This window comes from Canis lupus, chromosome 11 (assembly GCF_048164855.1).
Source record: "Canis lupus baileyi chromosome 11, mCanLup2.hap1, whole genome shotgun sequence".
NCBI classification, from domain to species: domain Eukaryota; kingdom Metazoa; phylum Chordata; class Mammalia; order Carnivora; family Canidae; genus Canis; species Canis lupus.
In genome coordinates this window covers 28,553,904-28,575,940 of record NC_132848.1, presented here as the reverse complement: position 1 = coordinate 28,575,940, position 22,037 = coordinate 28,553,904, and the positions used below count along the sequence as shown (strand labels likewise).

The 22,037-nt window shown below is 54.8% G+C and overlaps 1 protein-coding gene across 1 annotated transcript in view; it reads left to right on the top strand.

Moving 5' to 3' along the window:
- Window positions 1–782: 782 nt before the first annotated feature.
- Window positions 783–22,037, top strand: part of LOC140642192 (DNA dC->dU-editing enzyme APOBEC-3G-like) — a 29,890-nt gene continuing 8,635 nt past the window's right edge. Inside the window, exons 1-7 of the mRNA XM_072842668.1 lie at window positions 783–939; window positions 2,067–2,211; window positions 3,561–3,828; window positions 4,250–4,365; window positions 4,601–4,628; window positions 19,049–19,268; window positions 20,513–20,675. Coding sequence (XP_072698769.1) covers window positions 911–939; window positions 2,067–2,211; window positions 3,561–3,828; window positions 4,250–4,365; window positions 4,601–4,628; window positions 19,049–19,268; window positions 20,513–20,675 — 969 coding nt within the window. The 5' untranslated portion in view covers window positions 783–910. The remainder of the gene's footprint in view (window positions 940–2,066; window positions 2,212–3,560; window positions 3,829–4,249; window positions 4,366–4,600; window positions 4,629–19,048; window positions 19,269–20,512; window positions 20,676–22,037) is intronic.

The following is a 22,037-nucleotide window of genomic DNA, read 5'->3' as shown; positions in this document are numbered from 1 at the left end:
CGGGACCGGAACACAAATTCCCCTTCATCGCTCCAGGCCTGGAGGTGGACAGAAGAGCACAGGTGGCCGCCCAGGAGGAGGGCTGCGTCCCCGCATCCCTGCATCCCTGCACCCATCCTTCTGACCCCTGTGGGGCCCTGGCCAAGTCCCAGTCCCTCTGGAGCCTTTCATTTCTGCTGCGGTGGTAATGGGGCTGAATGTCTCAATCATCCAGTGGGTGGTGGGCGCCTAGGGAGTGGGCTCCGAAGGAGAGCTCAGCCGGAGTTTGTCCTCCCGCCTGGAGAGGACCCGGGAGGAAGGTCCGGCTGCCGTTTCTCAGACCGGACGCTCCGGCCATCCCGGGACAAGGTTGTGTGCAGGTGCACAGGTGTCTCACCCTGAGGGCCCCGGGGAGCCCAGGTCAGGCCAAGGCCCTGCTGGCTGCTAAGGGAGACTCCTGGGAGGTGGGGTGGGGACACCGCCCAGGAGCCTGCCCTCTGGGGCTGTGTCTGTGCCCGGGCCGCCCTCCAGGGTCCCGACGCCTGTCCAGGTCCCAAGGCCTCCCGCCTTGCTGGTCCCTCAATCTGAGAGGGACCGCACCCCCCTCGGACCTCATCTGCCCTTGGTCACTCCTTGAGGCTTCCAGGTAGGGCCTCCGTCAGAGCAGAGAAACCAAAACCTGACCCTGGGGACTTCGGGTAGGACACTTCCCAGACAACTTCCTCCTATGTCGACACCCATGAGGGTGGCATGAGTAGTAGCCCAAGTCGAGAAGGGGTGTGGCGCGGTAATGCCAGCTCAGCAGCTGCCAGGAGCGCTGATGGTATATAAGGCTCCTGGGTCCGCGGGGAGCACCTCGACGGGGGAGCACAGGTGCGACCAGGTGGAGGAGCAGCCGGCACAGAGCCAGAGGCGGTGAAGGGCCGCGGACATGGAGGCTGGCCCGGAAGACTGGGACAGGTACCCCGCCTCCTGCATCACCTGCTGCTGAGCCCCTGCCCAGGGCGGCCTGATGGGGCACCGCCACCCCCAGGGGCTCCTCCTGGACCCCAGGGCTCCTCCACGTCTTTGCCTCCCTCCTGCTGGCCCGTCCGGCTCTGATGTCCCGCCGGCTTCCCTTGGGCTCCGGGACTCATCCCTGATGGTCCCGATCCTCACTCCCTCCGATCCTGGAATTCCAGGTGGAATTGGGCCTGGGGATCACTTGTGAGCCTTGGGCCAGGAGGTCCCTCCCAGCTGTAGGATTTTGGTTTGGAAAGGGCACGTGGTATTTTCATCCTTATAGAAAATCCCGTGATTATCTGAGGAGAGTAGGCTCTGGTGTTGTGTTTTCGGCAATGGTCCCGAGTGGGCATGTGTCGGGCCCCGACACAGCGTGTGGCTCGGGCTGGCCTTGACGTCAAGGGGGGAATCCCCAGGGTGTCCCTCCACCACAGGGAGAGGGTCGGCAGGACGGGGATGGGCTGGTGAGACCAGGACATGGGATGCCAGCCTGCCCGGGGAGAGGGAGAGGCCCCGGCGAGGTCTGAGCGCCCCGGGCTGCTCCTGTGGGGCACCGGGCAGAGGACTGGCCTGGCCTCCCCGGGGGCCCTCGGAAGGGGTCGCAGAGGGAGGCGGGGTGGCACCAGCAAGCGAGTGGAAGCCTGTCCTCTGTGGGTCTGGCCAGCATGTGGGGTGCCGGGGTAAAGGGCGTGCGCTGAGGATCCAAAGAATCTGGCAAAACGCAATGAGCTCATAAGCAATACTTTAGCGTTCTAAAGATCAAACTAGCTGTTCTTTGGGTTTTTTCTTAAGATGTTATTTATTTCTTCATGAGGGACACGGGGGGTGGGGGCAGACACACAGGCAGAGAGAGAGAGGCAGGCTTTCTGGGGGGAGCCCGAAGCGGGACTCGATCCCAGGACCCTGTGATCATGCCCAGAGCTAAAGGCAGACGCTCAACCGTGAGCCACCCAGGCGCCCCAAAGTATCTGTACGTTTTATGTAAAATCTCTCTTCTACTCTAAACATACATCAGCAAGATGATGCTCAATACCCTAAAGGGAGCCCCGAGTCTTTGAGCTTCTCCCCCACTCCTGTGTCCACAGACACCTACTGGATGAGAACACCTTCACCCAGAACTTCCGGAATGATCATAACCCATCCAAGACCTACCTCTGCTACCAAGTGGAGCTCAGCGATGGCAGCTCTGGGGTCCTTCTGGACCAGGATAAGGACATCGTTCAAAATGAGGTGACTGGCCCAGGCTGACTGCAGTGTGCAGGGCCTCCCAATACTGGGACCATCAGGGGGTAGAAGGTTCTGGGTGGACATGAGGTGTGGGGTTGGACCCACGCACCTCTCAGGCTTGGTCCCGGCCCAGCAGCCACAGCTCGCCTGGAGTCAGGTGGGGACCGTTTCTGTGGTGGTCACTGGCTTGGAGCCACACATTGGGAAGCAGTCCCAGTGGCCCAAGGCCTGACACCGTCAGTCCCTGTCACCCGAAGCCCCGGGCTCAGCCTCTCCCCTTCTGCTGTGCCTCCGAGGAAGAGTTAGGACAGAGGAGAAGGCTTCCAGGCAAGGGGTCAGCTTTCCCTGGCCCCTTCCCCGGGGCGGCCCCTGGCCAGAGAGCCCGAGTTGTGTGGGCTCTCGACGCTCCCCCTGGCCACAAGCGAGAGGGACTGGAGGGACCCTCGCCCACTCTTGGGGATCCTGCCAAGGCACTGCTGCCCACACCAGCATCCCCCCGAATGTCCATTCGGTCCCCGTGTCCCCATCACGCTCCGCCCAGATCTCTGCGCTGCTACCGCTCACCTGACTTGCTCCGGGTCCTTGCTAGACAATCCCTCCCCTGGACTGGTTGGACTCATGTCGCAGTCCTATGACCCCAACAGTGACTTTCATCCCATGAGCCAGGCACCTCCCCCCGGGCGCCCCTGCCCAGCCCTGCCCCGCCCCCCCCAGCGAGCCCTTGTGTATCTGCCGAGGGCTTGGCGCTGGGGCTCGTGGAGGTAGCGACACCCGCGTGGAGTGGGTGAGTGGGTGGATGCAGACAGGGCTGGACCCCTCCCTGGAGGAAGCACCCACTCCCACGGCATCAGGTCACTGACCTGGGTGCTCACCTGGCCTCCTCTCTCCCTTGTCTGTGGCTCTGCTGCCTCTGCCTGCAGGGCCCCAGTCGTGAGGGTCCCGAAGACCCTTCCCTTGGGCACAAGCTTAGCGGGGCTCCTGGAACTCAGTAGTCAAGTTGGATCATATTTGAATGCGGTGGTGTAAAAGCCAGAAATCCTGCAAACCCCTGATCAGTGGGACCGCAAGCACCTGAAGGGACACCCGTCAGGTACAGGCAGGTGCGGAGCCATAGTGAGCAGAGGCAGAATGGGGGTCCCGAGCACCGCCCACCAGGCCCCTGGGAAATTGCCCTCCTGCGCTTGTCCACCCGTCCTGGTGACCCTGGATCCTGGGAATAGTGCGTTGACATCCCAGGGTCAGGACCTGAGCGGGGCCTCCCTGAGGCCAGGACCTCCCGCCCCCCCCCGCCCCCCCCCCCCCCCCGTATTGACTGCCAATGCAGGAACCCTTCCGTGCCTCTTCTGTGTCAGGGTGGCGGGGGACAACATGCCGAGTGGTTCCTCCTGGAGCACATCCGCTCCAGGAACCTGGACCAGAAGCTCAGCTACAAGGTCACGTGCTTTCTCTCCTGGACCCCCTGCGAAAAATGTGCCGAGGAGATTATTCGGTTTCTGGCCAAGAACAGACACGTGAGCCTGAGCATCTTGGCCTCCCGCATCTACACCATGGGACCCTATGTGAAGGGGCTGCGCGAACTGTACGACGCTGGGGTCCACATCTCCATCATGACCTTCAGAGGTCAGCGTGGGCCTCCTGGGGGGACGGAGGGCAGGGAGAGGCCTGGGGGTGCTACAGAGGGGTGGGCAGGAGTAGTATGCTTGGCGGTGGCCCCTGTTGGCTGCCTGCGGGGGGGGGGGTGGGCAGAGCCCGCAGGGCACAGGACAGGAGGGCCATGGGCCTGCAGGTCAGGGGCGACCGGTGTCCAGAAGGGGAGGGAGAATCGTGGGTGGCCGTGCCACGGAGACTCCAGAAAGGAGACAAGTCAGGTGGCTGAGGTTCCAGGCTGAAGAAAGAGTCCCGCGGGGTGAGGGGAGCCCCGGGGAGGGGACACAGCAGATGTGCAGTGGGGAGGGGCTCAGCCTGTCCCGGAGATCAGACACCCTGAGGCCCCTGGCCCTCCCCAGAGCCCAGCCCACCTCCCTCCCCCGCCTCCATGCAGACTTTGAGTACTGCTGGCAGACCTTCGTGGACCACCAGGACTCACCCTTCCAGCCCTGGGCTGATCTGGACAGGAGGAGTCAGCAATTGTCTCAGCAACTTCGGGCCATTCTCCAGGTGAGGTCCTCCCTCCCTCCTGCTGCCTCCGCTGCCCTTCTCCCTCCTGTCGTCTCCCTGGTCTTTCCCGGCCCCTCTCACAGCCTCCCCTGGGTCACCTGCTCCCTCCGGGGCGCCAGCTCCACTCCTGCCCGCCCTGGCCACACTCCTCTGACCCTCACCTCCTGGTGCCCCCTCCCTTCCCCATCCCTGTGGCTGTTGCACCTCCCCTCTGCCCCCCTGTCTCCACCTGCAGAAGGAGCCTGAAGGATGGACCTCAGTCTGCCTATAGACCTCAGGAGGCGTCTGTGAACAGCAGAAGGAAACACTTCCTCCCAGGAAATGCCCACTTGCCCTCCACCAACATCTTCAGCTTGACCCAAGGAAACCAGCTTAAGGCAATGGGCCCGGAAGAAAGTGTCTTTAAAAAAAAAAAATCTGAGTAGATTTCCTTTCATTGAAAAATCTGTCCTAGGTTCCAAACATACATCATTAAGATTACAGTCAACGCCGCGGAGGAGTTTTCAATTTTTAGAGAAGTAATTACTTTAATTGATTTTCGATGCAGAGCCATGCAGGGAAATATTAAGGATCTTCTACCAACTGTTTCTCTGTAAATGTGTCACGATGTCCAGAGAGCTAAATAAAGGCTTGCAACCCCTTGCAAACCTGCAAATGCCTCTCAGTGTGTAGTGGGCCCTCAAGGAGGGAAGTGTCACACGAATTCCCTCTATTGCAAGTCATAATCACTAAGCCTAGCGGTAGGGGAGGGGTGGGGGGGGAGGGATTTGAAATAGAAACCTCCCCACTGCCAGCCTATCCTATTGTCAGCAGCACTGGTGGGAATGCAGGCACCTTGTAAGAGAATAAAAAGGAGTCTGGGCAGCCCGGGGGGGGGGGGGGGGGGGGGGGGGGGGGGGGCTCAGCGGTTTAGCGCCACCTTCAGTCCAGGCCTGATCCTGGAGACCCGGGATCGAGTCTCCCGTCGGGCTCCCTGCATGGAGCCTGTGTCTCTGCCTCTCTCTCTGATGAATTAATAAATAAAATCTTAAAGCAAAATGAGTCTCCATATTGGGTGGAGGCAGGGCAGAGGGGCGGGGGGAGTCCAGCCCCAACCCCTGTAATGCCCTACCCTGGAGGGAGCCAGAGGGAAGGGCTTCCCTGCACAGAAGCTGAGCTCCGCCCCTCCTGACACAGGGCACCCAGACAGACCCCAAGGGACAGGCACCCAGGCAGGACCCCCCACAGGCCGGCCATCGCTCTCCCGCTGGCCTCTGTGGACTCCACCCGCCCCCCCCAAGTGGAGCCCTGGCAGCTGGTGAGCCTGCACAAGTCCCTCCTAGATCGCAGGACAGTCCCGGGGGGCCCCCTCCCAGATTCCTCCCCTCCCTGTCAGGGCCTCAAGGGAGCACCAGCCGCACACGGAGACTGTAAGGGGCTGGGAGAGGCACCCTGTAGGTTGAGATCCGGAGGGACAGAGAGTCAGACCTAGATGACCACGGTGGAGCGGGAGGGAGGGGCTCAGGCAGGGGCAGCACCCCAAAGGGGAGGACCTGGGGGAGCACAGTGACCCAGAGAAGGCTGCAGGCCAGCAGCCTGTGAACTTTGAGTTTCCGCAGGACAACAAGTGATTTGGAACCTACTGGAGAACCCCGTACTCCCAGGAACTGCTGTCCTATACTGTCATTTGCTCAGTCTGTCTGACTTTGTGTAGGACACACTCCCAGGAGGCTCCATTCAGGTCCCAGAGTGACAAGATGAGCAGGCCTCAGGGTCCTTGGCCCCAGACCATGTCTCTGACCCCAACCCGAGCCCCTTCCCCAGCACCCTGTCGTGCTCCCTGGATGGTTTCTGGAATGCTCCAAAGAGGAGTCAGGCTCACAGGGCGAGCCTGCTGCCGAGTATCAGGAGCGGGTGGCACTGACCTTGAACTCTCGGGGGCGTCTTGGAAACACACACGTGACTCGGCAACAGCCCCCAAGGAGGGTGATCTCTGCTTGCTCCTTGGGACAGACTATCTGCATCGCTGGTCATTGCAACTGCAGAAGGTGCTGGGGGTTCAGCTTGTGGTTCCGAATGTCGAAGGCAAAGCCGAGGCTCCGAGGGGAGGCCTGGGGGTGGGGAGCTGGGAGACAGCAGGGAGCCGGGGTCCTCCTCTGTCAGAGGGCAGGCCGGGGAGGCCGTGGGCGGTTGACTGGAGGGGAGGTGCACCTTCAGCCGGAGAGGGGACAAGCTGAGGCTGGGACCAGCGATGTCCCTTCAAAGTCTGGGAGGACGGGAGGGGGGCCCAGGGGTGGACTCTCAGCATCGTGGGCGGTGGCAAAGGTGCTGGGTGACGGCCGGGAACTCCAAGCCAGGGGGTGACCTGGGCACAGACCACAGGAGCGCAGAGGGACGGGCTCAGGGCTGGTGTGTCCAGCTCCGGGGGCGGCAAGGACACAGACAGAACTTTGGGTTTGGGCTTGGGTTTGTCTGTCGCCGTGATTTGTCAGGCGTCTGTCGTCACACCGGTACCCTTCCGTTTCCTTCCCCACAGGGACGCAGGCTCTGGATGATGCTTTGTAGCCAGTGTGACAGGAAACGAACCGAACTCAGGCGATATATAAATGTAACAGGCGACCTCGCAGGTCCCGTGTGTCGCACCTGCAGGAATGCTAGTGGGGTTCCACGGTAAGAGGGGGGACCCGGGTAGCGTGTGGTGGCCGGTGACAGGGCCAACGTGTCCCGGGCTGGAGGGGCTGGAGCAGCGCGAGGCCACCAGGGGGACCGGGAGGGACGGGGGCCAGGCCGGGGCTGAGACGGAAGCCCGCTCCTCCCCGTGGTCCCCATGGAGCCCTGGCCCCCCGGATCCAGCACCGGATCCAGCAGGGCCGGCTCTAGGCGGCAGGCGGTCGGGGCCACCGGGAAGCATGTCTGTGGGACTCGCCCTGGGCTGCAGGTGGCAAGGACTCGAGGGACCAGTGGGATGTGAGGTCGCGCCGGGCCCTCGGGGAGCGTAGCCTCCTACTGGACAGGCTGGGAGACGGGCACTGCCCCTCGGGGGGTCGGGCACCCGCAGCTCCTGCAGGCCCGGCAGCTCCCAGCCCCTGCGGCCCCAGGTTCTCCTGTCATCAGGTGGGCGGCCCGGCAGGCCCCGCGTGTGCCCCGAGCCCGGGCCGGGTGACCCGCCGGGCGCTGGCTGGACGTTCGTCTGCTCCGGGACCCGCTCTCCTCGTGCGCCTCTGGACGATGCCCCTCCACCGTCTCCATTATCCCGTTCTGACAGCTCTCCTCTCTGGGCTAAGCTGACGCTTGACGCCTCTCCTGGTCTCAGTGGTCATGAGTCCGGACTCCAGGTGGGGTCGTGGGCCCTCGGCTGTGCCCTCTTCACCCAGCGGGGCTGGCGGGCGGGAACCAGCGCGGCCCCCACCTGTATTCTGAAGTCACTGGCCATCTGGGCTGGGTTGGCATTTTTTTTAAGATTTTTTTTAAAGTTATCTGATAGAGAGAGAGCAGGAGCAGGCGTGAGAGGCAGAGGGAGAGGGAGAAGCAGACTCCACAGCGAGCAGGGAGCCCGCCCTGGGGCTCGATCCCAACTCTGCGACCATGCCCTGAGCCAAAGGGGGAGCCCTAACCCACTAGGCACCCTGGCGCCCCAGGGGTGGGATTTTTAGTGACCCTTTTTATCAACATAATTGAGTTGAATTTCATCTATATAATTCAAATAAAATTTGGAAATTACATTTAAAAATGGATCAAAAGAGGGATGCCTGGGGGCCTCGGTGGGTGAGCATCTGCCACTGGCACGGGTCGTAATCCCGGGGTCCTGGGATCGAGTCCCACCTCGGGCTTCCCGCAGGGAGCCTCTTCTCCCTCTGCCTGTGTCTCTGCTTCTCTCTGTGTGTCTCTTATGAACAAATAAATAAAATCTTTTTTTAAAAAAAGGATCAAAAGAGAGAAAGAGGGAAAAAAGGGACAAAGGTGTCCGACCTGCCTACATAGACCCTGGGCTTCGTACCCTCTTCCTGTCGGAGGACCGCAGCCAGCTGGACCCCTGTACTCCCCGGAGCTGGACGCCCACGGTCACCTTGACTCTCTGGGCCTCTCCTCCACGTTCTTGCTGTTTCTGCCTCCAGTGTTCTGGGTCCTGGAGTGTGACCCACCGTGTGACCTGGGAGCTGACAGCGGGTCTCCCCCACGCCCAGCGTGATACACTTTAAGGACTGGATCTGAGGCAGGCAGGAGCGAGCCTGACTGGCCACCAGGGTCTGTTCCTCATGCCTCATAGGACTGGGAGTGGCTCTTTGAACCCTCCCACCCCGCCCAGCAGTGAGGACGGGTCCTCTCAGGTCCCCCCACAGGGGAGGACACAGCCTCTGGGGGAGAGGTCACAGCCAGAGCCGGGAGGTGACCCTCGTGCTCTCCATGCTCGGCCCATGCGCCCCAACTCAGAGCCTGGCAAGCTGAGGAACGTCCGAAATGGGGCACCAAGATGTCTCTGTAAGCGTGGAGGTTTACGCGATCCCACAAGCAATAGCCGAATCTCAGACACAATGATGAGAAGAAAATAGGAGGGAGCTCCCTTCAGGGGAAGAGGAAGTCATACAGGCTCCCAAGGAAACAATTACTTTTCAGAGAGGAAGCCCACTTGTCCTGTGTTTTCAGACAACTCACCACACACTCTCAGTCACTCCCGTGTCAAATGATCAATCAGCCCACCCTTCACATGCTTTCCTAGAAGTTTCCTTACATGAGGATTGACGTGATGCCAAGTGAGCCCCCAGTGCCCGCGCCCCGACTTAAGAAATAGACACAAGACTGGCCGACTGGGCCCCGGGCCCCCGTTTCCTGCCCGCTGGGAGGTTCGGGAAAATGGGTGTCCCCTGACCTCCAGCTCGGGGCTCAGGAGGGGCGAGGGATTAAGGGAGGGTCGGGGCAGGGCCTGGGAGGGGGCCGGCCTCTGGTCTGCAGGTGGTGGCCGTCCTGTCCTGCCCTGGAATCCAGGCGGGACCCACACCTGGAGGCCTGCCCCCCTCCGCCCGGATGCCGGGCCTACACAGCCCCCCAGGTCTCAGTATGTCAGAGGAGGAAGGCGAGCTCCTCAAATCCCGAGAGGCGCCATCAATATTCACAAGGGCCCGTGAGATTCTGCGTGTGCACGAGCCCTGATCCACTTGATCCAGCCAGTCCCCTAGCGGAGCACACTTCGGGTCTTTCCAAATGTTTGCTATTCTCAAGAAAGCCCTGGCGCTGAGTTTTACAAACGCTCTGGCATTCTGGACAGATGGTCGTTGGAAATCCCCAAAGCATTGCAAGCTGAGGCTCTGGTTCGCCTCGACAGATTTCCCTTGACACCCTGCTTGGAGCCCTCTCCCACTGAGGCCGTGAGAGGCGCCTGGTGACACCCCCGCCCCGGCTCTCCTGCATTTGGGGCGTCCTGGCAGGGGAAGAACAGGACCACCCAGCGGCTTGGGAGGAGGTCAGCCCCAAGCCATATCCCGGCCACTATTCTGGTACACAATCCCTGAGTTGCTGAGCTCACGTCACTCTGGATGAACGCCCCTCCTTCCACAGCTGGGCTCAGCAGAGTCACCCAGGTCGAGGCTCCCTTGTTGGCCACCTAGAGCTGCTCCCTCAAGGAGAAGGGGTTCAGGTTGGACCCATGGGGTTGATGTCCTGGGCTGAGGAGAAGCCCAGAGGGCGTGGGGACAGAGGATCAGTGTCCTGGGAACGGGGCCTGGGGACAGTCATCACGTAGAGGGCCTGAGGGATGGAAGGGGCAGCCCCTGGGTCTCAAGGGGTGACCGTGTTCCCAACTGCAACAGAGAAAAGCATGAGATGTGACCACATGGACCAGCCGAATTCGGGGCAGGGCTGCCCAGCGGCCACCGGCGAAGGCAACAAAAGCTTCCCGGGCTGGTTCCACGTGGCTGGAGACACAAAGATGAAAAAGCCCCTGCCTGGACCCCGAAAAGCCCTCTGGACCTTCCTTTTTTTCACCCACCACCGTCCCCCTGGGCCTCCAGGAACCTGATGCCCCCAGAAGACTTTATCTTCCAGGGATAGGTGACGGGTGGCAACAAGCCTTCCCTATGTTACCATGTGGTGCAACAGGCCAGTGATGCCTCCTTGTTTCACGATGACTTCCCGCACAGCCAGGTCCCAGGCGGGGACAGGCCCAGACAGCCTGACATGCAGGGACAAGAGTGAAGCCGTCGGTGGGCCTTTCTCAATCATACACCTGTCCTCCCAGCGCGTGGACTGTGAAGGTCCTGGCAGCAAGCAGGTGGCTGCGGACACCAAAGGTGGAAGCCGGGTCCTGAGGCATCCCTTCAGCTGGGGTCCACAGGCAGAGCAGGGGTGGGTCCGTGGGACGAAGATATGGGGTCACCTGGGTCCTCTCCTGTCTCCTCTAGGCTGCCATCTCCTCGAGGGCAGGACAGTACCTAGCACATCCTTGCATGCCAGGTTCCTGCCGGGGTGGGACCCCGAGTAGGTGCTCCTGGGTGCTGCTGGATGGCCGAGGGACACAGGGAAGGACTGAACCAGCCTTGCCTTCCCTGTGGGTGGGAGTATCACCATGTGGAAATGTGGCATACCTTCTTGGAGAACAGTCTGGCAAAGCCAGAAGCACACAGGCACTGCCGGGGCCCTGGCAGGTTCCCGGAGCCCTGGCTCTGAAGGTGACTTGAGCACAGAGCTCCCTGCCTGAGCCCTTTGTAGCCAAGACCCCCTCCAGTCTTCCCAGCAGATGGGCAGGAGCTGGGACTGGGCACAGGCGGAGGTTGCCAGGGGTCAGTGGTCCTATAGGGGCGGCGGGGGTGTCCAGCTAGCTCCCAGAGGGAGGATTCCAGCCTGTGCTGAGCGTGAGGTCAGGATCCTGGGTAGGTGACCCTGGGGACAACTTCAGAGTCCCTGGAGGGCGAGGAGGCAGACAGGGGCACGTGTGGTAGGGCGGCTTCTCTGTCCTACAGGGAAGCTGACTGTCTCCTCTCCCACCACAGAGCTCCCAGGATGTGGGAGGACGCAGGCACCCCAGGGAGGCCGGGAGTCCTGGTGCCACCTGTGCACAGGTGCTGGGAGAGCCCCGGGGTGAGGATGCCCTTGGCCCCTCTGCTCCTCTCTTTCCCATCCTACCTGTTACTGGGCCTTCCTCCCTTTGGGGCTGACCCTCCCTTGTGTATATTTTCCCTCTCCCCAGGCCTCTCCTGGCCTCTTTCTGACCCTTGTGCTCCCCTCAGCCTAGCTCTGCTGTCCCCAGTCAGTCCCCTTTCTTTCTGTCTCTCCCTCCCTGTTTCGGTGTTCCCTACCTCCTTCCCTCCCTCTTTCCCCCAATCCCATTTTTCTTGGGTTGGATCCTTTGGTTCTCTCATCTGCCCAGTGTGCTTTATCTTTCCCTTTGATTATGAATTTTCCCTCTACTCCACTTTTCTCCTCTTCTCCCTCATTGCTGCCTCTTTCCTTCCCTTGAAGTTTTACCTCTGACTACTGGACCTGATTTTTCTTTGTCTCTCTTAGATCCAGCATGAATTACAGGCTTTCATTCCTCCTTTGACTCTCTGGGACTTTCCTCTCCAAGATGACCTGGAATGATGATAGAACCTATTCTTGTAGAAGGAGAGAGAAAATCTCTGTTCCCAATCCTCCTGCCCATCCCATCCAGCTGTCCTGTTCCTTGTAGTTGTGGATCTTTGGTTCTCCTGGCTGCAGGGTATTCCATCTAGGGAGCACACTGTTCTTCCTTTATCAGCCCTGCTCTCATGGGCACTCACGACTGTGAGGTCTTTACTTTAGACTCTTTCCAAGGGAAATCCTGTCCACCTTTTTACCTCTCTTTATTTTTCTAAGATTTGACTCTACCAGGCTTCTATTGGCTTTCCTGCTAACTAATGATGTTTCATAGCCTCACTCTAAAAAATCTGCAAATCTTTATAAATACTGAAAACATAAGGTAGAGATGAAAATGTCCCTCCCTCCCACCACAACAATTGAGGGAGAGAGATCTCATTGTGTCATAAAATTAGTTAAGCAACGAGTTCAATGAATCTGAATATAGATTAAAATCTCACATTCTCAGAGCACCAATCTTGATTTTCTGTTCTATTGTGTGAACACCAGCAGCTATTACCCAATAGTATAGAGTACTGGTGGGAGGAAGGACTTTGGAACCAGTTGCCTGAGTTGCAATCCTGCCCCTATCATTTACTGGATTATGATGTCTGGCAAATTCTTTAGCCAGATTATAGGCATACAAATGGGAGATAATAATGGAACTTTCACCTACTTGGTTGTGAGGCTTAAATGAACTTGTTTATATTTATATCTACATATATTATGAAGAGGGCCTGACTTATAGTAAACATGATGAAAAGATTTGCTATTACCTATTACTAGAAATCTGTCTCTGAAAACTGCACTAAAAATTATCTTGCAAAAGTGTCTAAGACCCATATAATGAGAACTACAAAACATTACTAAGAGAAAGCAAAGGAGATGTGAAAAACGGAGAGATATACCATGTTCGTGGATCAGAAGTCTCCATATTGTTAAAATGTCAATTCTAGAGATACCATGTAATCTCAAACAAGTTCTCAAGATTCTGCCCTCCTGTGGCAGCTCTGATACAAGGATTTGGCTAAGCTGACCCACATTTGCCCGAATAATTCCATTTACAGTAGTCTTAGATAGGGATGGGCCACAAGAGATGTTAGTATGACCACTTGAGTGGGAAGCTGTGAGGAAGCCGTCTTTTATAACATGGTCCCCTGTTGAGGTACTGATTTGACTCACCTCCTTGGTGTGCAACCACAACTGCAAGAACCTCCTCCACATCCTCCTTGAGCTTCTCCCACCCTTGAGTGAGGTGTGTTTGCTAGCTCTTTGGTGAAGGGAATCTTAAGAAAGAAAAAACAAATACAAATTGAATCATTTGCTTCCCGTGACAGCAAGCCAAGACTTAATTACTGGTTCAATCTATCCTAAGAATGCGACTTTTTAAGTCAACCTGAAGTTTTGTAATCAAAACTCACCAGCACTGGTGAGGTCATCTGCTTGATAAAAACAGAACATCTGCTACTCTCTTCCCTCCACCACAAGAAGACATTCTGACCTGAAACAGCCCTCTTTTTTGTTTTGCTAACAAGTTCCTAGCTCCATCCCCTGCATATGAAAACCTTCACTGGTGCAACTGGCCTCAGAGCATCTCTACTTGCTAGGTGGAATGTTGCCCAATTCATAAAGCATTTAATGAAGCCAAATAGATCTTCAAATTTACTCAGTTGAAGTTTGTTGTTGTTGTTATTGTTTTTAAATATTTTATTTATTTATTTATTCATGAGAGATACAAAGAGAGAGAGAGGCAGAGACACAGGCAGAGGGAGAAGCAGGATCCATGCAGGGAGCCCGACGTGGGACTCGATCCTGGGTCTCCAGGATCATACCCTGGGCTGAAGGCGGCGCTAAACCGCTGAGCCACCTGGGCTGCCTCGAAGTTTGTCTTTAACAGGACCTCACAGGACACCTAGAACTAAAGTCAGGGACAAGAACAAGACATGGATTTTTGCCCACCCTCACATGCTCTACAGCTCATTCTTGTAGGCTCCAGTTCATCCTTGCTTTCCCACACCCTACCTCTATCACCTCATCACACAACGCTTGTCCCATGGACTTCACGTCTGCTGCACAGCAGACATGAAGATGACAACTTACTGACATTGCTTAACCTTCTCCTAAAATGGCATAGAGTCAGAGTCCCATAAGAAGTACTTGTGCATCCCATATGATCCAGCAATTCTACCTCTGGGTGTGTAGAGCAAGATAGCTCTGTAGAGAGCAAGATAAAATCACTTGTGTCAAGCAGTAAGTGATTCATTCAGGTGGTAATGTGAGCAGCCAAGGGTGTTGCAAGTCAGACCAGATATCCCCTAAATGGCACAGGCTGGCAATACCCAGCACGGGTAACTAGCAGAACCAAAGCGCAAAGGCTCAAGGCTGATTAAACTCCAAAGGAACTTCAAGAGGAGCTGCAGCAAACTGTCCAACTCTCCAGATGCTGACCCTTTTACATCTGACTGCATTGAAAGGGCAACTGAAGCCAGAGGCTCTGCCCAATTGGTCTCTGAACATAATACAGATCCTCCACTGCTTGAATATAATAAGCAGCAAGTGCCAAGAGCTGACCTGGACTGGGTGGAAACCTCATCTCACCTGTGTGTCCACAGACTGACTTTGAGTGTGTTCATTAATTTCTTGACTCTTGTATCTTGTTTGTTGTGTGATTTTGTTTTGTGCTTTGCTTAGTGTGACATATATGAAGCCAAGTTAAATGCATATGAAATGTCATCAAATTTGGAATCCTGACTCTGCTTTACAGTGTGATTAACCCTGCTTTATGACTCGATAAGGCTGGCATTTCGGAAAGACAACTCATGTGTGCACCTTCATAGTGTGCTTGTAACAATATCCAAAGGAAACAAAATCAATATTTTGAAGAGCTAGTTGCACCTCTGTGTTCATTGCAGTATTATTCACAATAGCCAGGATATGGAAACAACTTATATGTCCAACTGATTGATGAACAGATAAAGATGTGGGAGATTAAAAAAAAAGATGTGGGAGATTTTATATATATGTATGTGTGAAAAGGAAATAACAAAAGCATCAAAATCGAAACCTAGTACTTTGAAAAAAATAATTGAGAGAAAGCAAAAATAAAATTATGAGTAAAAAATGGGATCATCTTTTTTTAAGATTTTATTTTTAATTTTTATTTATTTGAGATAGAGAGTGAGAGAGAACATGAGGGGGTGGAGGAGGGCAGAGAGAGAGGGAGAAGCAGGCTTCCTGCTGAGCAGAGAGCTTGATGTGGAGCTTGATCCCAGGACCCTGGGATCATGACCCAAGCCAAAGGCAGATGCTTAGCCAACCGAGCCATCTAAGGGCCCTCATCTTTTGTTTAAGATTTTAAAGTAATCTATACTCAACATAGAGCTCGAACCCACAACCTGGAGACCAAGAGTCACATGCTCCACTGACTGAGGCAGCCAGGGACCCCTGGGGTTGTCTTTTATAGAGCTGTAGAAAGTCTGAAGAGAATACTATGAACACACACCAATCAGTTTGAAAAATGAGGCTGAATGGACAACTTCCAAAAAAAATATGATAAAAATGATACCCAAAGAAATGCAACACCTGCATTAACCATAAACCATTAAAGAAATGAAATTTTTACTTAAAATGACCACATAAACCAGTTACCAGCTCCAGATATTTTATGGTAAGTTCAATCAACCATGTAAAGATTAGAATTGAACTTTCCTAAGCAATTAGAAAAAAAAAGTTAAACTCCCCAGTTGATTTTGGGCAGATATAATAATCTTGATTCAAAACTACATAAGAAGGGATCCCTGGGTGGCGCAGCGGTTTGGCGCCTGCCTTTGGCCCAGGGCGCGATCCTGGAGACCCGGGATCAAATCCCACGTTGGGCTCCCGGTGCATGGAGCCTGCTTCTCCCTCTGCCTATGTCTCTGCCTCTCTCTCTCCCTGTGTGACTATCATAAATAAATTAAAAAAAAAAAAACTACATAAGAAGAAGAAAAAAAAAGACTACATAAGAAGAGGGTGCCTGGCTGGCTCAGTCAGTGGAGAATGTGACTCGTCTCAGGGTTGTGGGTTCGAGCCCCATGTTGGAGAGATTACTTAAAAATAAAAAAAATAATAAAACTAAATAAGAAGATGAGTGAGAAAAATTATAGCCATATTTATTTATAAATATAGATGCAAAAATCATAGTTAAACTGTTAGCAAACAAATATCAAGCCAAGAAAGATTGAAAGAATATAGGATTTCAACTATACTCAAAAAGATTATTAAAAAAAAGATAAAGAATATGGGACTTAAAATTTTCTATTTCCCTCTTAGAAGAATTTCTCTTAAAATGGAAGGACAGAAAAAAAAAATAGAAGGACAGAAAAGTCTCCTTTATGAGTGCCATTGTTCAAGTGCTTTTGTTCAAGCCAGTGTCCCAGGAGCCTCAATAAAGGACAAGAGCTGTGGGGGTTGCAAAAGAACAGAAACTAAAAGAAATAGTAAGCAAATTCTCAGTGAGGTTGGTAGATCCAACTTTAATTTAGGAAAATTAATAGTGGGGCAGCCCCGGTGGCTCAGCGGTTTAGCGCGCCTTAAGTCCAGGCCTGATCCTGGACACCTGGGATCGAGTCCCACTTCAGGCTCCCTGCGTGGAGCCTGCTTCTCCCTTTGCCTGTGTCTCTGCCTCTCTCTCTCTCTGTGTGTCTCTCATGAATTAATAAATAAAATCTTGGGGAAAAAAAAGGAAAATTAATAGTGTTCCCAGATACTAGCAACAAAAAGTGTAAAGGTAGTTGAAAGCTACAATAGCTCCCAAAAAGTTTACAAGAAGTGAATCTAGCAAAATGTATGAGACCTTTATGAAAAAGTACAAGACTCATTAAAAACATAAAAAGAGGGATGCCTGAGTAGCTGCCTTTGGCCCAGGGTGTGATCCTGGGGTCCTGGGATCAAGTCCCACATCAGGCTTCCCTCGGGAAGCCTGCTTCTTCTCCCTCTGCCTGTGTCTCTGCCTCTCTCTGTGTGTCTCTCATGAAAAAATAAATAAAATCTTAATTAAAAAAAGAAAAAGAAGACTTATATAAATTCAGGTATATACCATGTTAATGAATAAAGACCCTCAGTGCCAGGAAGATGTCCATGCTTCCCAAAATTAATCTGCACGTTGATAGTAGGATTTGTCATGAAAAAGCTTGCCCATAAATTCATGTTGATCTAAAAGGGCCAATTTCAGACATTTTGGGGTTTATTCAGTGCTCTCTCTTTTTTGATTTACTGAGGTGAAACTCGCATAACACAAAAAAAGCCTGGGCAGGTGGACATGACACTGCACTCGTGACCGGATCTCCTGTTCTCTACTCCTGGATTCTGACTGTTCAGCAGGGACCTGCCTCACCTGAGCCGACCCTCGGAGCTGACCTTGACCTAGAGGCCACACAGCCAGTGACAGGGGACAGGGATTGGGGGTTCCCCAGCTGTGAATCAAAACAGACACATGGGCTCTGCTTCTGCTCCTGACACCAGCAGCCCGCTGCACCCTCCCTGTGCCTCTTGTGGTTCCTTCCAGAGTCCTGCCTTTCCATTCTAGTTTCCTTGGCTCATGCAAGCACCAGTGCTCCTGAGAAGGGCCGGCGGTGCTCCGAGGGAACAGCTGAGTCTCTGGGAACCAGAGATTGACTGGAAATGCAGAAAAACACCCAGGGTGAGGGTGGGGAGACAGGCCAAGTGCAGCCAAGTTCTTCATGGGACCCTCAGAGAGCCACGTGTTGATTTTACCCTCAGTTCACCTGGATGGGGCATTGGCCTTCACCTCTCTCTCTCTCTCTCTCTCTCTCTCTCAAAGCTGAGACAGAGCCCAAGGGGATCTATCTCCATGATGATTTGGAAATGCACCTTGTCAAGGCTGGACCTCGTAATAAAGGGTAATGAAGCAGCCAAGGGAAACTGCATAGCCAAAGAGCCCAGGTAGGGGAGGCAGGAGGAGGCAGCCAGTTCCCAACAACCCTTTGTCGGGATTACACACAGGGCAGAGGGTGAGGACTCCCTACAGTCTCCACCTGAGACACCAGCTTCAGAGACAACTCCTTGATTTGCCTTCGCTATGCATCTCCTTCCCAGCCAACACGTCTTTGCTTCTTTTATTCCCACCAGGAAATCTCCATCACCCTGGGGACAGCACTGGCCCAGCTACCATCACTAATATTCTGGGTATCCGGGGAGGTAGCAATGACCTCCGACCTCCAACCTCTGACCTCCATCCAGAAAGGCCACCACAGAGCCTGGAGACTCAGCTCTGTGTGAGACAGCACTCACCCCTTGCTGAGGTCAATCATCCTGTCCCTCAGCCAACGAAAGGAACCCTGTCAGTCACAAGTGTCATGGGCTGACTGTCTGTGTCTCCTGAACTCATATGTTGAAGCCCTAACCCCCGGGACGCCTGGATGGCTCAGTGGTTAAGCATCTGCCTTTGGCCCAGGGTGTGATCCGGGAGCCCCAGGATCGAGTCCCACGTCGGGCTCCCTGCATGGAGCCTGCTTCTCCCTCTGCCTGTGTCTCTGCCTCTCCTCTCTCTCTCTCTGTCTCTCATGAATAAAAAAATAAAATCTTAAAAAAAAAAATGAAGTCCTAACCCCCAGTGTGATAGGGTTCGGGGTAGGGGTGGGGGTCTCTGAGGTGATTTGGTTTAGACGACAGCATGAGGTGGGCCCCATGAGGGGATTTGTGTCCCTCTAAGAAGATGAAGAGAAAGTAAAACTGTCCCTCCTTCTCCCTCCGTCTCCTTCTCCATTTGTCCCTCTATCTGCTCTGCCAAGTGAAGGCGGAGGGGGCCTTCAGCAGAGGACCAGCCACAGAATTAGGAACTCGAAGCCCGAAGCCCGTTTGCTGTGGAGTCAGGAGAAAACACGGGGTAGGGGGCCTGACAAAAGATCTGCACTCCTTCTTCTCCCCTGTTCACTCCAGAGGCATGTGGAGGGAGGCCCTTGGCCGCCTGGGGAGCACAGAGGTGATGAGGACAGGGCTCCCCACTCCTCAGAGAGCCTTGGTCCTCCCAGGAGCCAGCCCTGGTCCTGCTCTCTGCAGCCAGTCTGCCCCAGGCCCCGGGGGCATCCTACTTTCTCTTTCTCTTTGCAATAACTTGGGTCCTGCCGGGCGCACAGCGGGGCCTGTCTCCATCTGAGGGGAGGACAGCTGAGCCTGAGGAAGCGCCACCAGCTGAGGGCCCTCCCACCCCGAGGCCAAAGCAGGAAGGAGGTGGGGCCTCCGTGGAGGCGGCCTGGGAGGTATCAGATCGGGGGCTTTCCTAAAGCGAGGCCAATGAGAGGAATGGAGCCCTGGCGCCTCGGTGGCCACCACCCAAGGTACAGCTGCTCACTCTGTCCCCCTCCCCACCCCACGCTGGGCCCCCTCCAGCAGCCCCTCCTTCCTGGTGGCCCACCCGGGTCCCAATGAATGAATCTCGGCTTCCCTTCTCTCCCTCTCTGGCCTCCAAGTTCTCCACGGGGCCCACTCCTACCTGGGTCCTGGCCCTATTCTGGGGATGCTCCCACTGTTGCCTCCGAACATGCCCCGCGCGCACCTCCACCCAGCCCTGCGGTCCTCCAGGCCAGCGCCTCTGGGTCTGAAAGTCTGTTGGGCATGTCGGTTCCTGCCTGGGCCCCGGTGATGCCACCCTTGGAGGCTTCTGGAAGTTCCTGTGCTCTGTTAACACTCAGAATTGAACTGGAGGATGGGCAAAGGGGTTGGTGGTTTGAGTTTAAAGCATTCTGGTCTATTTTCTCTTTGATATTGGAACCATTATGAACACGGTGTGAGGCTAGCTTCTTCAGAGGTGAGAAAGACCTCGCCTGTTCCAGGGCTCGCCCAGCCGCGGGCAGACAGGTAGATGCAGCCTGTTCTCAACCTCACCCACAACCTAGGTCACCGAGCTTCACGCTTTCTTCATGTTTGTAACTACCCCAGAGTGCAAATGGGAGAAGGATGTCAAGATGAGGAGAAATGCACATATTTAAAATGAAGTAGGAAAAAAAGGCACTTCTAGGATTGCACTCTGAGGCCACAGCAGTCATGGGAGGACCTTGCTGGAAATGGCCCGCCTGGGGACAGGGACAGCAGCCCCATCACTTACTAACCCTGGGCTAGGCTAGGCTGCTCCACTTCAGCTGGCCTGGCTTCCTTTCCTCTAGGGTGGAGGGTGGCTCCCAAGAGATCTGGGGAGGACTCTGAGTTCCGAAATTTAAAGCTCTTAGAACAGTAGCCTGAATCCCTGAATTTATGCATTAACCTGATACTTTTTTAAAAAAAGAATGTGTAGGTAAAAAATCAGGAATGAATTGAAGTATTAGAAAAGCTGCTCCCTGGGGAGGGAGGGTTCCTATTTCTCTTTGCTATTTTTCTAACAGGTTGTGGGATGAGTGTGCTGAAAGGAGCAGTCCTGCAGGGGCTCCTTGAGAGAAGCCCCCACACCACCCCATCCTTGTCCCCCCTGGAAAAGCAGCAGGCAATGCTTGGGGGCAGGGAGTCCCCATGCCCCGAGGGAGGCCAGCAGCCAGGGACAATCCCAAGAAAACTCATCGAATTCTGTTTCCTGTCTTTCCCCCACTAGAAGCCCAATGGACAGGATAGGTCCTGAAACCTTCTTCTTCCACTTTCCAAGCCTCCTCTACGCCTCTGGGCGGAATCTCTGCTACCTCTGCTTCCAAGTGGAAAGAAAGAGGTATCCCTGGCATGACTATAAGTACTGGAACTCAGGCGTCTTTCAAAACAAGGTAAGGCCTGTTAAGGCAGGAGCTGCGTCAGTTGGGAAGGTGGAAAAGGATGGAATAAGATGCCAGATGGGGAATCTCAGTGATGCGTGCTCTTTCCCACTACATTGTCCCAAGACGTTGGCCCATGAACTCCTTGCTTGACAGTCCTGGAACTGGATACAGCATGGCATTTGATTATCCTATGAGCCTTGTTCAGAGAGCTGACTGGTATTTGTCTCCAAGTCTTGTCATGGAGCTTGACCCCAGCAGTCTTTTTTTTTTTTTTTTTTTTTTTTATGATAGTCACAGAGAGAGAGAGAGGCGCAGAGACACAGGCAGAGGGAGAAGCAGGCTCCATGCACCGGGAGCCCGATGTGGGATTCGATCCCGGGTCTCCAGGATCGCGCCCTGGGCCAAAGGCAGGCGCCAAACCGCTGTGCCACCCAGGGATCCCAACCCCAGCAGTCTCTGATGAAAGAGTACCTTTAGAAAGTCCAGGCCTATTGGACACCAGAACACCAGGCCCTGGTTATGGTCCTGCCAGTCAAGTCGTCCCCCTGCCACACCACTGACTCTTCTGTGCCCAGGACCTGTGATCCCTTCAGGGGAGAACCCACATCCCTCGTCTGCCTGCCCCTGGCCTCCTCCCAGCCACAGTCCAGGCGTCCCTGGAAGGCTGCCACGGCACCAGTGACCAGCTTCAGCAGTTGCTGGAGCCAGGCCACCCCCCTGCAGCCCTGCCCCCTAACCACACACCACTGCTGAGAGATATCCCACCCCACGCCTGCCCTCTCCTCTCCCCTGACATTGCAGACTTTTCAGAGCCTGTTTGCAAGAGAGAGCCATATGGGCTGGGTTGGGGTATGCACTAGTGGTACTAACCATCGAAACATCATTGGAGTCACATATGTCACTTAACTTTTCCTGGTAGCCAGTGTTCAAGGAGTAAAAAAAGGGAGGGTGAAATTAGTATTGATAATGTATTGGATGATATATCTAAGAGATTATTTCAAGTTATAGTTAATATAAAAATTCTTCATGAGGTTACCTACATTCTTTTTTCCTATGCTGTTGGAATGAGATGTGCATGTTACACTTGCCCCACATCTCAATTCAGACAAGCCACACATTAAGTGCTCTGGAGACACGTGCGGCTAGTGGTTTCCCTGCAGGGCAGCATGGCTGTGTGACCCTCCCCAGCAGACAGCACCCACGAAACTAGCCTGGATTCAGAGGGCTTAGCCTGGGGCCAGTAGGATGCCTGTAGGATGGATGGATGGATGGACGGATGGGTGGACGGATGGATGGATAGATGGATGGATAGATGGAGACTAGATGTTGGATGGATGGAGAGTGGAAGTTGGAATTGATGGATGGTTGAGG